Source organism: Aethalodelphis obliquidens, unplaced genomic scaffold, assembly GCF_003676395.1.
Source record: "Aethalodelphis obliquidens isolate GAN/ISIS:26980383/991018 unplaced genomic scaffold, ASM367639v1 scaffold61, whole genome shotgun sequence".
Taxonomy (NCBI): domain Eukaryota; kingdom Metazoa; phylum Chordata; class Mammalia; order Artiodactyla; family Delphinidae; genus Aethalodelphis; species Aethalodelphis obliquidens.
In genome coordinates, this window is record NW_020838005.1 from 5,331,939 (window position 1) to 5,347,935 (window position 15,997).

General features: G+C 37.3%; 1 protein-coding gene across 12 annotated transcripts in view; it reads left to right on the forward strand.

Annotated features, from left to right (window-relative positions):
* The window catches only part of HMBOX1 (homeobox containing 1), a 187,409-nt gene that overhangs the window by 123,489 nt on the left and 47,923 nt on the right, over positions 1–15,997 (forward strand). For all 12 annotated transcript variants that reach the window (XR_003428979.1, XM_027088015.1, XM_027088019.1 and 9 more), the window contains exons 5-6: positions 3,730–3,840; positions 14,362–14,515. Coding sequence is in view for 11 of the 12 variants with exons in the window: in XM_027088015.1 (XP_026943816.1) it covers positions 3,730–3,840; positions 14,362–14,515 (265 nt within the window). In the remaining variant the exon portion in view is untranslated. The remainder of the gene's footprint in view (positions 1–3,729; positions 3,841–14,361; positions 14,516–15,997) is intronic.

Sequence of the window (15,997 nt, forward strand, 5' to 3'; positions counted from 1 at the left end):
TTGTACATATTTAATTTTTTTTTTTTTTTTTTTTTTTGTGGTACGCGGGCCTCTCACTGTTGTGGCCTCTCCCGTTGCGGAGCACAGGCTCCAGACGCGCAGGCTCAGTGGCCATGGCTCACTGGCCCAGCCGCTCCGCGGCATGTGGGATCTTCCCAGACCAGGGCACGAACCCGTGTCCCCTGCATCGGCAGGCGGACTCTCAACCACTGCGCCAACAGGGAAGCCCCATATTTAATTTTTATAGTGCCTTTTCTGGAAAAACTGCTTGCTTTATTACTTTGTTTTCTTATGAAAACTGAGATTAAGTTTACAGGGAAGAAGTTCCTTGTTTGTTTCCTCCTCTCACAAAAGACTAGACAGGAGGATATTCTTTATTACCTTCTCTCCCTTTGTTTTATTAAATTAATAATTACACATAGAGAAAATTGTAGAACAACATATATTAACAGTTAACACTGATTACCCCAGAGTGGACTTGGCCAGGGAAGGCTGAAATTAACTTCTTTTCACACTTCTGTTTTGTTTAACTTAATTACAGTGTTTATAAAGCAGCCAATAAAGTGTGTAGTGTTTATAGGGAAAGGCTAAAATAAAATAAGTTAATAAATATTTGTAGACAGATTAAGAAAACGATATAGAGGTGTACAGTGGAGGGAGAGTCTGCCACTCTAAATTCGTATTGTGTATCTTTGGCTATATATGAGCTTTTGTTACTGTACAAAACAACGTAGATTATGTAAAAATATATGTATTCATTAAACTATATACTTTTCCATTTATATCATGGGGATCTTTCCATATTGATACATATCCATTTTTTTTTTTTTTTAACACCTCATAGAATTTTTAAAACTTTCTTGGGAAAACTTCATTGAAATACAACATAGAGAAAAGTGTCCAGTTTAATGGCTTTTACAAAGTGAAGACACACATGTAACCACCATCCAGATCAAGATCAAGAACAGTGCTGGTCACTTCATGGGCCTTACTCATCCTACCTCCAGTAATTAACCTCCTCCCTCCTAATGACAGATAACCACTATTCTGATTGTCATCCATATACATATATATAATTGTGTCTGTTTTTAAACTTTATGTAAATTGAATCATACAGTATTGTGCGTGGCTTTTTTTACCTGTATGTGTGACTATTTTTGGCCAACATTATTTTTGTGAGATTTATCCATGTGACTTCATGTAGCAGTAGTTTTCCCTTTTTCTATTTGTTGTAGTAGTCTGTAGTAGAATACATAAATACCACAGTTTATGCATTTTCCTGTTGATGGGTATTTGAGTTGTTTCAAACTGGGGACTATGATTAGACAATGCTCATATAAGCCTTCCAGTACGAGTTTTTTGAACATATTCTTTTGAGTATGTACACATTTCTGTGGGCTGTATACCAAGAAAAGAAATTGCTAGATCATATGGTATGCGTATGTTCAGCTTTAGTAGATATTGCCCAGTTGTTTCCCAAAGGGGCCCTGACACTTTACCCTTCCGTCAGCAATATGAGAGTTTCATATATGCCCTGCCAACACTTGGAGTTGATGGCTTTTTGTTTGGTTTTCTATTGTTTGGTTTTGATGGCTATTTTAGAACATAAGTCTGCACAGTATCTTATTATATGAATATACCATAATTTACTCTCCTTTTGCTGGGCTTTTGCCCTCTTGCCCCACTATAGCACAGCCAGAACCTGGACACCTCTAATGTCTAGTAGACTCTGTGGTTTGTTCTATGTGTGATCTGACTGTTTGAGGAAGATTTAATACTGTAGGTAACAGAACCGATATATTTGGGGTTTTTTTTTTTTGGGGGGGGGTTTTTTATTAGCAGATTTTCCTCAAATTCCCTCTCTTTTTGAGTAGTATGATACCAATGTAAGAATCCATGTAAAATGGTTTCATTTTGTTGACATGAAAATCAGTTTTGATTTCATGGTGGTACATGGTTGATTTCTTCACTCTTGTTAAAAACTCATGTGAGGGCTTCCCTGGTGGCACAGTGGTTAATAATCCACCTGCCAATGCAGGGGACACGGGTTCGAGCCCTGGTCCAGGAAGATCCTACATGCCACAGAGCAACTAAGCCCGTGCACCACAACTACTTAGCCTGCGCTCTAGAGTCCGGAGCCACAACTACTGTGGCCTGCGCGCCTAGAGCCCGTGCTCTGCAACAAGAGAAGCCACCACAATGAGAAACCCGTGCACCGCAACGCCGCCAAAAAAACCCAAAAAGTCATGTGAAAAATAGTATAATGTTTGAAACTAGACTTTTGGTGAAAGTATTGCTAAACATGGCCAATTTAATTATACTGAATAATTTGCATTCTCTTAGAACAAGCATACAGAGATAGCTGCCAGCACCTGTATCACATAGATCTTCAGTCCATTGAAAAACTGCTGTGTGAATGATTTGAGAATATAATCTCTTCGGTTTTGGAAAGACTCTTTGAATTTCACCCTTTGAAAGTGAAAGGTGTTTCCAATCAGAGAACCATGCTTCTCAGCCCAACTTTTAACAAAACTGCCCTCCCCCATTTCTGCAAATTTTCTTTTAAGTAGGTTTTTAAAAGTACAGAAGCTAGGGGCTTGCTTTTAATGAGTTAAATGTGATAACCAGACCTCCTGGTTCTTCTTATGTTAGGGGGCGTGATTACTTCATGATAACCACTCTTTCTGTTGTGAGTTACAGCTTTAAACAGGTGCTGGCACAGGTGGTATTCATTACTATCCAGTTACCATAAGTAATTCCTTGGGAGAGTTTATATACTGTTAACCCTCTATGGTAGCTGCATGGTCTTTTGGAAAGTGCCTTATGGGTGTATAAGACAGTTTTATATTTCCTATTATTCTTTGCTTTTGCCAGTTGTATGTTGAATTATTCATTTTGTAATAGCTATAATGACCAGAAGAAGCATGTTATTCTCATACTCTAGTAAGTTTTAGACATGCTTTTTTACCTTCCACATGGAGGTCTTTCAATTTCTTATTTATTGCTTTCAAGAACTTGTTAGTAATAGCTGAAAACTACTGCTTTGTATTGTATTCAGTGTTTTGTTAAGTCTGTTAGAAGAACATCTTTACCTCTTGAGATTTCTTAAGAGGTCCTATTGTAGCATAACTCTAAAAGTCTTCCAACTGTTAGCTATCTATACTAATGAGCCTGAAAATTAATTAACAAATGAGTTAGCCTGAATGAATTAACAAATAGTCCAGAAATCTTATTGAAGAGAGTATTTTCAATGACCTCTCCTTTCCCAGCCCCTCAATCTTTTTATCAGTATCAGTAATGAGTAGCAAAATGTGCTGGCTTGATTTTATTTCTTCCAAATATCTGGTAAAAGTTCTAATGTTCTAAACCAGGATCGGGGTGGAGGTGGTGATGGTGGTTGAAGGAGCACAAACTTAATCAACTTCTGACAACTGTTATTTAGATAGCTCTTCACTTATCTCACATTCATGAACCTGGTTTAGAAATTAATTTAGAGACCATTTTTAAGTCTTGGTAAGTAAAATGCTTTGACCTCTTATAGATCATTTCTGAATATATCCTTGCAGTCAGCTTTTACAAGGAAGCCCAATATTAAAAGCCTTGCTCAAGTTGCAGCTTCCTTATAGAATTAACAGAGAATAAAGTACCCAATAACCTAGAACCAACAGATCCCTCATTAACTTCCCTGTAATTGCAGTATCCACAGCAGCTGTTTCTCTTTCTCCACAGGTATCAGTCAGAGCCGGATCTCTCACTGGCTGTTGCAGCAGGGATCAGACCTGAGTGAACAGAAGAAAAGAGCGTTTTACCGATGGTATCAGCTTGAAAAGACAAACCCTGGTAAATATTTTTTCCTTTTTTTATTGCATCTGAAATGGGACAAATATAAATTAATTACTTTATTGACTCCATAATTGGATTCCATTCCACTCCATAGTGTTCCTTGGTTTGTCTTCCCCAAGGTAGTTTCATACTTTACTGTTGTTCCTTTATGCCAAAGAACACTCTTAACTGTAAAACCTAAGCCCTGATTGTACCAATTTTTAGCTTAGTGTCTAATATTATCTAGTCATTTTCACTACTTCCTCCAAGGTGCCTCTTTGTTTTCCAGGTTATATGACATTTCTAACCATAATTTGAAAGAAAGGTCATGATAGTCAGTAGCCAATTTTTTTTCCCTCACCTATAGGTATTGGTACATATAAGATTCCATACCTAGTTTTATATGTGTTTTTGTAAATCTTGTTTTAGTTAGTAATATAAATTTAATACTTTTATTTTGTTCATGCTATACCATATCCAATGATTCCTGCTAATGATTTTCTCTAATTCTAATTTTGGGTAATGAATGTGTCTTTGGGCTTTAGGGTGAAGCTGCCCTGTTGACTTTGGGGGCAGCAGTAGGTTGGAAAATAGACTGAAATCTTTAAAAAGATCACAAAAACCTTTGTGTCAGAAGTTGCCAGGAAGAGGCAAGATCTATTGCAGGATGCTTTTAATGGTGGTATATAAGTAAAATCTGAAGTTTGTGATGGACTCCCTCAATCTACACATTACACAGACTGGTGGCAGTGAGATCTGTCTCAAGTTTAACCTTGTGATTGAACTATCTTCTGTAGTACTACAGCATTAAAGCCTTTGCTTACAGACTAAATTATCAATTCGAATATCGAGTATTGAAGGCTCTTAGCTAATAATAGCATTGGCTCTGAGGTGGAAATAATGTTATAGAGACATATGTGTGTGTGTGTATCTGTGCTTAGATTTTTTTTCCCAAAGATCACTTTGAAAGGCTCAGGCAGACAAAACAGAACAGACCGTATCAATCTCTTCGCAATGAATTTTTTAATCTACCCAGCCCCCCATTTTTTATATTTCAGATATACAGAAAAATTAAAAGACCAGCACAGCTAACACCTGTTTATCCTCTTCGTAGATACAATAATTGTTAACATTTTGCTATATTTGTTTTTCCCTATAAAATAAATAAATGAATAAATTTTAAAATGTATGTATGTGTGTATACAAACACATACTCTTTCTCTCTTTAGCATTCGTCTCCTGAAAAAAGGGTAATCGCCTACATAACCACAGCCCCTACAATCACATCTAAGAAAATTAATTTTAATTCCATAATAACACCTAATATTCAGTCCATATTCACATTTCTTTAGTTGTTGCAAGATTGTCTTTTGTAACTTTTTTAGAATTAATTTTTTAATTGAAATATAGTTGATTTACAATATTATGTTAGTTTCAGCTGTACAGCAAAGTGATTCAATTATATATATTTTTTCAGATTATTTTCTATTATAGGTTTTACAAGATATTGAATATAGTTCCCTGTACTATACAGTAAATCCTTGTTGCTTATATATTTTATGTATAGTACTTTGTATCTGTTAATCCTGTATTGCTGATTTATCAGCTTTTTTTTTCATTAAATAGTATGTGATTTAGGTTGACAGATTGGAATTTGTTATGTCTCTTTAGAGTCTTAAAACTAGTCACTTAAAATTTTTCTTTCATGACATAAACTTTTTAAACCATCTAACCTTACAGAATGTCTCACATTCTGGGCTTTTCTGTATCCTCCTAGTGTCGACTAACTTATTCCTCTATAGCCTGTGTATTTCACATACACTGGAAGTTAGGATTAGAGGCTTGATTAGATTCAGGTTAAATAGTTTTTGACAAGAGTACTTCATAGATTGTTTAGGGAGGACATTTACTAATGGCTGCAGTTAACTTTGAAACACATCAAAATAAAATGAATAGGGAGATGGATATGTGATAAACTAGGTATAGTAAAATATTAGATGGTATGGGTACAGATTTTCACTATAAAATTCTTTCATTGTTGCTGTATGTTTGAAATTTTTCACAATAAAACATTGGGGCAAAATGCTTTGTAGGTAATGTATACCTCACGTTACCACATGTCAAGAGGTATGTAGTGTCAGGTAGTAGCACTACTCATGTACTAAGTTTGATTGTTTGTTAAAGTGGTGGCCACCGGATCCTGTTTTTGCAGCTTTTAAATAATCTGTAGGGCATTACTTTGCCGCTGGATGAATAGCCTTTTCTGCAACAAGCTTTGCCAGTGGTCTTAGCGTCCATTGATGATGCTCACCTGAATCAGTTATTCTGATGGGGGATTGCAAAATGGTGATGATGTAATCTAGCATTCCTTCAATATTTACTAGCTGGCAGTTTTTCTACAAAGAGGAACTTCCCTTTTTAGATATTTTTCTAATGATATCTAGATATACAGGCAAACCTCTCAAAATAATGACTCTGTTGTTGCTGCCATTAGTTAAATGTTCTAAAACAGCACAGTTTAGTAGAAATATAATGCAAATGACATATGTAATTTAAATTATCTAGTAGCCACATTTTAAAAAGAAGAAATAGCTAAAATTAATTTTGATAATGTATCAATATTTATGCTTGTATTATCACTTCAACATTTAATCAACACTTCAAAAAATTACTGAGAGCTTTCCTTCTCTCTCTTCCTTCAGTCCTTCCTTTCTTCCTTTTTTTCTCTCTCTCTCTTTTTCCTTTTCTTTCTTTTTCTTTGAAATACAATGTGTATTTTACACTTAAAGCACATGCCATCTGCAATCAGCCATATTTCAAGTGCTCAATAACCACGTGTGGCTAGCGGCTACCATACAGGACAGCGCAGTCTAAAGACTCATGTTGAGGCAACACTTCCATCTGAGCTCTAGGCAGTCTTCCCAAAGAGCTGACTTCTCCCGTGACTCACAGCAGAGCAAATCAGATGGAAAGGAACAAAAACTTGGCACTTGGTCTGTTTAATAGAGCAGCTTAGGCTATGATATTGATAACAAGAGTTGGGCTAGGTAAATAAGGAACTGTGCCCAAGGGCTTCATAAACCTGGTCACATGCCAGCAATTGGCTACCAGGGGGAGTATCAGAGGGATTGTTAAGATGTTCCAAAATATATACAGCAGAGCAATGAAGAATTTGAAAGACAAACACAAGTCCAACTGTGCCAGGTAATCAGCCTCCATAAGAGAAGGGATTTTTGTCTCTTGGATTTGGCACTTAGATCAGTGCCTGACATGTAATCTAATCATAGCTGGTAAAGCTAAATTACCACACTGGATTTCAGGGCTGGACTTCAATCTCAGACAGGGACTGGGATACCAGGAAAATGAATTCATTACAAGCAGGAAGGCGGACTATCATGTCGGCATTGTTGTAGCTGATCTGACAGCACTGCCGACTGTGGAATACTACTATTGGAATCCAGTTTTAACAGGAAAATGGGAAAGGGCTAACAGCATTCATCCAGCTGTTAATTAGCAGGTGTTTTTTGCTTTAAGGATATAGTGCCTCCTCCTTTTAACAGTAAGTACCCCTAATTATATGCATTTGCTTTTCTATGAAGTTGCATTACCAACTGTCCCCCTGTAAAAGGACTTCCTATTTTTTATTTAAGAATCAAATCCATTCTAGTTCTGAGTTCTTTCTAGCTTCCTAGTCCAGTTCTTTGTAGTCTAGTTTTCTGTAGGATGTAATTCAGAGTTAGCTGAAAAGAAGGGGATAAGTTTGTAATTGTCAAATTGGTCCTTTTTGTTGCATCAACAGTAATTGGATATTACCAGTTGAAATTTAATTTTTTAAAGTTTTTCTTTGCACTTTCACCTTTATTAAAAGAGCTAATATGGTATAGAATTTTTTCTAGATAAATGCAGTTTTATTTTATTGAGTTTAAAATAACCCTTGGTTTTAGCTAAAGAATTTATTCTTATTTCATGGACACTTTGGAACTATTATATGATGATAGTTCCAAATTAATATTGTGTGATAAGATGAACTAACATTACATTAGCATCTAAGAATACCTTATCCAGTGTCTAGTCAGTATTCACTTTTATATAATACATCAGAATTTTCTTTGCAAGTCATTGCAGAGGTGATTGGAATCCAACTAAATGTCCCTCAGTCGAGAAGTGGTTAAATAAATTATGGTATATCTGTATAATGGAATACTGTGGAGGCTATATAGCTTTTTTTTTTTTTTGCGCAGTACATGGGCCGCTCACTGTTGCGGCCCCTCCCGCCGCGGAGCACAGGCTCCGGACACTCAGGCCCAGCGGTCATGGCCCATGGGCCCAGCCGCTCTGTGGTATGCGGGATCCTCCCAGACCGGGGCATGAACCCGTGCCCCCCGCATCGGCAGGCAGACTCCCAACCACTGCGCCACCAGGGAAGCCCTATATAGCAATTTTTTTTAAGGTGGCTTTATATGAATTGAATTTATATGTAGGAATATCAAATTCATCAGTGAATAAAGTAAGGTAGAAAACAATGGATATAGTATATTGCCATTTATGTAGGGAATACACACACACACACACACACACACACATGTGATTATATAAACTTGGAACATCTCTGGAAGGGTATATTAGGAACTGATAAGAATAGCTCTGTGGCGGGGAACTGAGAGAAGGGGAGGATGGGAGTGGCAGGGACACTGTTAACTATGTAACCTTTTTGTGTCTTTCTAAATTTTATTCCATGCACTTGTGTTGTATATTCCAAAAATACATATAAAGTGTAATGAAAATAAGAGAGGGAGGGAGGCAAAGAGGGAGAGAGGCAAAAAAAGAAATTAATCTACCTTGTTAATAGCTTTTAAGATATAAAACAACTGAAGAACCTAGGTTTACATAGTTCAGACCTGCTTTTGAGAGGCAGTTAGGTAGAGAAATAAGATGTCAGTGATTTTTATTGATAGTTCTTTTATTTCATGTTTTTTCTCTGTCCAGGACAGATAGCTCATTGGAAGAAATGTAAATGGTACCATCACTTTGCATATATTCTGAGAAAAAATGCAAAATTAAGGACACTCACACGGTGAAAAAGTACTTTTTTTCCCTCTAAATTTAAGCATTTAGAAAAAAAACAAAAAGTATTTGTACATTCTGTGCCTTTATCCCTGGGCTCAGAGCATTTCTCTCTGTATACGTTGATTGATGTTCTTCTCTTTTTCAACCTCTTCACTCTGGATCCATTTGAATAGGTTTTTTTAGTCTCTCTTTTAGTGGACTCAGCAAGAAAAATAATAGAGTGCATATTTAGGTTATTTTTACTGATAATCCTATAGATACAGTGTAGTTCTCTGCTAAACAGACCAATCACCAGAATTTCCCAGCATAATCTAAAGCCTGCCAAGGCTTATGAATAAAATAGGCTGATGGAAACTGATCAAATACATTTTATCTTGTTTCTTATGAAAACATTTACAAGAAAATGCCTATTTTTAAAAAGCAGTGAGTACTAAATTCAGTATGGTTGATATCAAGAGCCCCTTTATTTAATCAAATTAAGCTCAACAGTCCTCTCTCTTGTCTAATTTAAACATTACTATAGCAGACAGGGTTTGATGAGTTCTTCTTGGCTCATGGCGGTGATTCTGCATATTTCTAAATTAAACAATTAAATAAAGTTTGCACATGAAGTAAATTTGGAGAGCAGAGTATGCCTCCTCCCTTCACTGTTGCAGGGAGTAGAGCCTCAGGGAAATCATGTTTATGATGTGGGGGAAGATGAAAAATTACTTTTGGAGAAGCTAGTGTCTATGAATGGAGCAGTAATAACATGCTTGTAGTCATTCTTTTATTAGCTGATTGGCAAAGGCTCACCCGAAAGTAACCCTGATAAGCAAGAAGATGATTATAGATGCAAAGAGAACAGTTACCAAAATGTTAAAATCTATCAGCAAATTAGGAAGAGTTTTGTTTTCTCTGGGTTTAGATCTGCTAGATAAATCTGCAATATTTTGTCTTAATGGGGACCCAGATATAATGTGGAGAAAAAACCGTTTCTGTAGAGAACACAGATAACACGCTTCCTATAGGGAAGAAAATAGTGGGTTCTTTAGCCAATCTAGAATGCCTGTATTTTACTTCAGAGGGATTTAAATTCTTACATACATTGTTCCTGCATAATTGTGAACCCATTCTTGGGTTATTCATTGCTCTCCATCTGTTTCAACCAAAGCAAGAGGAACAGGTTTCTAGAACAAATCTGTTGTAGTGTTTCCAGAGTTTTTCTTGTGCTTTTTTTTTTTGCCACGCGGCTTGCGGGATCTTAGTTCCCCAAACAGGGATCGAACCCATGCCCTCGGCAGTGAAAACGCAGAGTCCTAACCACTGGACCACCTGGTAATTAATTCCCTCTTCTGCTATTGTTTTTTTTTTTTTTTTTTGCGGTACGCGGGCCTCTCACTGTTGTGGCCTCTCCCGTTGCGGAGCACAGGCTCCGGACGCGCAGGCTCAGCGGCCATGGCTCACGGGCCCAGCTGCTCCGCGGCATGTGGGATCTTCCCAGACCAGGGCACGAACCCGTGTCCCCTGCATCGGCAGGCGGACTCTCAACCACTGCGCCACCAGGGAAGCCCTCTTCTGCTATTTTTAAATACTACTACATTGAAAAAGAAAAAGGAACAAGACAAAAACCTCAAAAGAAATATGATAATATTATGTTTCAAATTAAGTATGTTTACAAGTTTGAAATTATTCGGAGTTTCCACCTTCTATGCATAACTTGCCTTGATTTCTTTTAAAGTAACCAGGCCATTACTTACTTCTCTCTCTTCTTTTTTTTCCTCCTTCCCTCTCTCCCCCTTTCTTTGACTTCCTGACCAATTTTATTTCATCTAAGTTTCCTTTTTATAGAAAACCTGGACAATACAGGATGTTGTAAAGAAGCATAGTTATATTACCAATAAACCCTAATACCAGGGAAGAACCATTATTATCAGTTGGCTCATTTCCTTCAACCTCATGACTCAGTTAAGATTCTTTGTATTCTTTGTTTTATTTGTGCCCATTTATCACTCTAAGAAAGCATGCCATAGTTACAGATATGGCCTACTAGTAGCAACTTACTGACCTATTTCTCACCCTCCACCCAATGAAGCCCTGAAACCCTCTATCCTTTTACCAGAGCCAGACCTTGGATGAGAGGACCTGGCTGCCTTAACCAGGTCATTTCTACCTCTGTCTTTATTAGCCATGGTAGCAAGTTTGGCTCCATTTTGGACCTTTTATCATGGCTGTAGAATAAAGCTTATATAATCTAGCTTAGGTAGATTCCAGAGCCCTCATTATACTGTCAATCCTGCTTGCATCCCGAAAAGTACCAAAACAAGGAGTTTGAAACCCTCTAGACCCATAGTTACTTCTTACGCCTAAACTTTGTTAACTTTGAATTGAGCCCAGACCTAATTGCCAAGTTATTTTGGCAGAATGGATCCCTCTTTCTTGAACTACCTAAAGAAAGGTTTCAGTTTAGAGTTTCATAGTGTGTAGGACAGGAATTTTTTAAATCAGGGGTTAGCAAACTCTTCCTGTAAAGGGCCAGATAGTAAATATTTTAAGCTTTGCAAGCTGTGTGGTCTCTGTCACAGCTACGCAACTCTGCATTATAGTACCAAAAAGAGACAATATGTAAATGAACGAGTGTGGCAGTGTGGCAGAAGACCAGAATGTGCCACACCTTTTAAGCCAGTAGGTCTCTAATGTGTCGGTGACACACTTGCCCATTTGAGGAAGAGGTCAGATATTTACTTTACATCACACATGACAGGAAATCATATATCTATTAAGAGTTCAAACAAAAGTAAAAACTATAAAAGTATTCTGAGTTATATAAAATGCATTGACCATAAAAGAACAGATTAACAGATTTGACTGTACAAAAATTAAGATCTCGAAACATCATAAATAAAAAGATGAATGAAAAGCTGGAGAAAAATAGTTGCAATCTATATGACTAGCAATTGGTATGGTATCTACACACCAATAAGAGGAGTAACTCAAAAGAAAAAAGGACAAAAGATATAAATTCACAAGAGAAGTAATTGTCAGGAACAGGAAAAGATGCTCATTCTTACTAATAGTGAAATCTTTATATATTAAAGAGAATTTTTTGTCTGCCAAATTTATAAATGTGAATAATTAATAACACTTATACTAATAATACTCAGTGTGTCAGGGAATTGGGGAAATAAACAACTGGAGGTGGTTGTGATGTCTTATATTAGTTCTATATTATTGTGTAACAAATTACCCTACAGGTTAGGAGCTGAAAACAGCAAACATTTATTATCTCACAATTTCTGTGGGTCAGGAATTCAGGAGCAGCTTAGCTAAGGAGGTTCTGGCTCAGAGTTCTCATGACATTGTAGTCGAGCTGTCAGCCAGGTCTGCAGTCACCAGGGCAGGACAGTCTGCTTCTAAGGTCACTCCCATGAGTCTTGGAAAGCCCCAGGTCGTTATTGCCTATTGGCCAGAGATAGCAGGTCCTCCACATGGGCCTGGCCATTGGCTTGCTGAGTGTTCTTGCTACATGGCAGCTAGTTTTCCCCTGAGCAAGTGATCTAAGAGCCAGAGCAGCAACAGAGACACCACAGTGTATTCTACAGTCTAATCCCTGAAAGTGGCATATCATTACTTCTACCATATGTTATTGGTCACATAAACTAATCCTGGTACAACGAGGTGAATACCAGGAGTTGGCAATCCTTAGGAGCCACCTTGGAAGCTGGCTACCACACAACTATATTAGGGCTGTATGTCTAGGGCCTTATTTCTGTCAGCTGGGTTCTACACTTCTCCACATGGTGTCTGCTGCAGCTAGAATGTCCAAACTGGCTTTTTTCCTCAAATGTCTGGCACCTGGGTGGGTTTCACAGGAGCACCTGGAGGCAGACTGGGCATCTTTCACTCCATGTGGCTAGCTTTGGCTTCCTTACAACATCGTGGTCTCAGGGTAGTCATACTTCTTATATGGCAGCTGGCTTCCCCCAGAACCAGCATTCCAGGAGATCTAGTCAGAAGTTGCAAAGCTCCTTATGACCTAGCCTCAAACTATGTCCATGTTGTCAAAAGGCGTCACAGCACCAGCTCAGATTCAGGGGCATGATTACCAGGAGGTGTGACTTATTGTGAAGGGCCATCCTTGGAACCTATCCCAGGGAATTATGCTTAGGAGAGATGATGCTGGCTTACTCTAAAGTGGTAGCAGTGAAGGTAATATAAATTCGTCTGATTCTGGATATAGTTTGAAGATAAAATTGACAGGATTTGCCTGTGCATTAGATATATAGTAGGTGGGGAAAAATAGCAGAGGCAAAGGTGATTCTGAGATTTTTGAGCTGAGCAATTTAAAGAATAGGGATGCCATTTACTTGAATGGGAGAGAATGCAGGACAACAGGTTTGGAAAGGAAAATCGGGATTGGTTGAAATATTGGACATCTGTATGAGACAGTGCATATAAAGATGTAGCCATTAAGGGGACATCAAGAAACAAATCTGTGTGTAGTAAAGTAGAAATGCTACCCTTGGTATTAATTGCAAGGTACAATAAATAGAGTATAATTCCTGTTATGAAGAAAGAAATATATGCATACATGCATTATCACCAGTTCAGGCTGAGAAAAGTCTAGTCTGATTTAGTAAAATGTCTCAATTGTACATTTTTTTCCATTGGTTTTATTACATTTAAGAGGTAAAAAAATAGTATAGCATTAACAGGTAGTAGACTTATGGAGATCTGAATTAGTTAATAGACTAAAAACATATCAAATAGCATCTCTTCTTTTGATGCTATATTTGACTTTTTTTAAAAGAGCTTGCAACAATTAGTGTTATTTTAAATTCATCTCCTACCTGCATACATTGATTAAAGGGCTCCATTTTCTCAACAACAAGAAGTCTTTTGAATGGTAATGAAAGGTTCTGAACGTGTAGGATACATTGTTCAGAAAGATTAAAACTGTCAAGTAGGAATTTCAAGAGAAATTTTTCAGAGGAAGATACTCTGATTAAGGGTTGTCACTGGGCCAAAGACCGTATGTCCTTATTCCCCTGAAGAGACAGATTTTGAGCTTTGTTTCAAAAATTGACATAAACAAAGATAAAAGACAAATGACTAACTGAAAAAAATGACATTTAAAATAATAATGGGGGAGTTCCCTGGCAGTGCAGTGGTTAGGACACTGCACTTTCACTGCTGAGAGCATAGATTCAATCCCTGGTCGGGGAACGAGGATCCTGCAAGCCATGCAGCGTGGCAAAATAAAATAAAATAAGCAAAGTAAAGTAAAATAGATGGACTTTTTAAGGAAGAGTTTTTGTCTCCTTGGATTTTTATTTTGGTCAATTAATGTTTTTAAAATATAAATACCAAAAGTATTGGGCCTGCAATTTCCAGTGAAGGGGCAAAAGTTTATTGTTGATTTCATGATATATTTGTCATATAGGTTTTAGTAAATTGCAAGATATTTGCCCAAAAAAGTCTCATTTATTTCAGGAGCTACACTAAGTATGAGACCCGCGCCCATTCCAATAGAGGACCCGGAATGGAGACAAACGCCTCCCCCAGTCTCAGCTACATCTGGCACCTTCCGACTGCGACGAGGGAGTCGATTTACCTGGAGAAAGGAGTGCCTGGCTGTCATGGAAAGGTACATGTCTCCTTTTCCTAGGAGCAATCTCCCAAACTTAGGAAAGAGAAACTTAGGATAGATTTGGACACTTTTCATTTCAAACAAGTAATTTGAGATCTAGGTTTTATCTCTAAAAGTATTTTGGAGTACTATAAGTGCTGTATTATTGAAATAAAATGATCTTACCATTGAGAATTCATAAAACCAGAGTTAGTATCTATCAATATAATTTTTGTCCTCAGTAATTTAAGAAACTTTAGAATAATTTTTTTGAGTTTAGATCTTTGTATTATGTTTTAGAAAGACTCTTTGAAGTCTTATTTTTATAAAAAATATTAAATAATTGTGTAGGAGGCCACTGAGACTTAACTTTCTTTGATAAGGAGTATAGCCTAGATGAGCTTAGTCCCAGAGGTTAGAAGTACATGTTTTTGACTTTGATTTCATATCCTCTGACTCTAGCACCGGTACCTGATCCATAGTGGTGCTTTTTTTTATTTTAAGTTTTTTTTTTTTTTTACAGTTTAAAAAAAAATTAATTGAGTTATTTTTTTGTCTGCATTGGGTCTTGGTTGCCGCACGCAGGCTTTCTCTGGTTGCGACGAGCAGGGGCTATTCTTCATTGTGGTGCGCGGGCTTCTCATTGCAGTGGGTCTCTTATTGGGGAGCATGGGCTCTAGGCGCGAGGGCTTCAGTAGTTGCAGCACGCAAGCTCAGTAGTTGTGGCTCGACGGTTCTAGAGCACAGGCTCAGTAGTTGTGGCGCACGGGCTTAGTTGCTCTGCGGCATGTGAGATCTTCCTGGACCAGGGATCAAACCTGTATCCCCTGCATTGGCAGGCGGATTTTTAACCACTACGCCACCAGGGAAGTCCCGGTACTCAGTACTTTTTAAACTTGAATTTGACCTTAGCTTCAGTTTTTCCTATTGGAAATCATATAAGTTAATTAAATATGGTTATGAAATGTTCAATATATTTAGGGTGGATTCTATAGTATAATTATCCTTTTAGTCTCCTACCTGTAAGTAATGTTTACAGAATCTTGGTTTGATGGAGTTTATATGCAATAAGGTAGTAATTTTCTATTAGAAAAGTATTTACTTCCTAAGATTAAAATGTAGAGAAAAAGAATATATTAGGCAGAGGTGAAAACAATTGAACTTTTTCATATTGTGATTTCTCAATAATTTAAATAATAGAAAAGAGTGGAATTGAATGTTTAAAACTAGATTTAAATTCTAATCATGTACATATTTACACTGAGCCAGTTTCACATTTTTTTCCGATTATCTAATCTGACCAATCGAATGGTATACTGAAAAGAGCATTTGGCTCAGAGTCAGAAGACCTGAAGCCTGATTTTGGCTTTGCCATTAACCAGCTGTGTGACTTTGTTCAGGTCAGAAATTCTGAGCTTTAGCTTCCTTATCTCTAAAATATAACTTGTTCTGCACATATAAACTTCGATTAACCAGGTAGTTTTTCCCTGAGGAAGAATT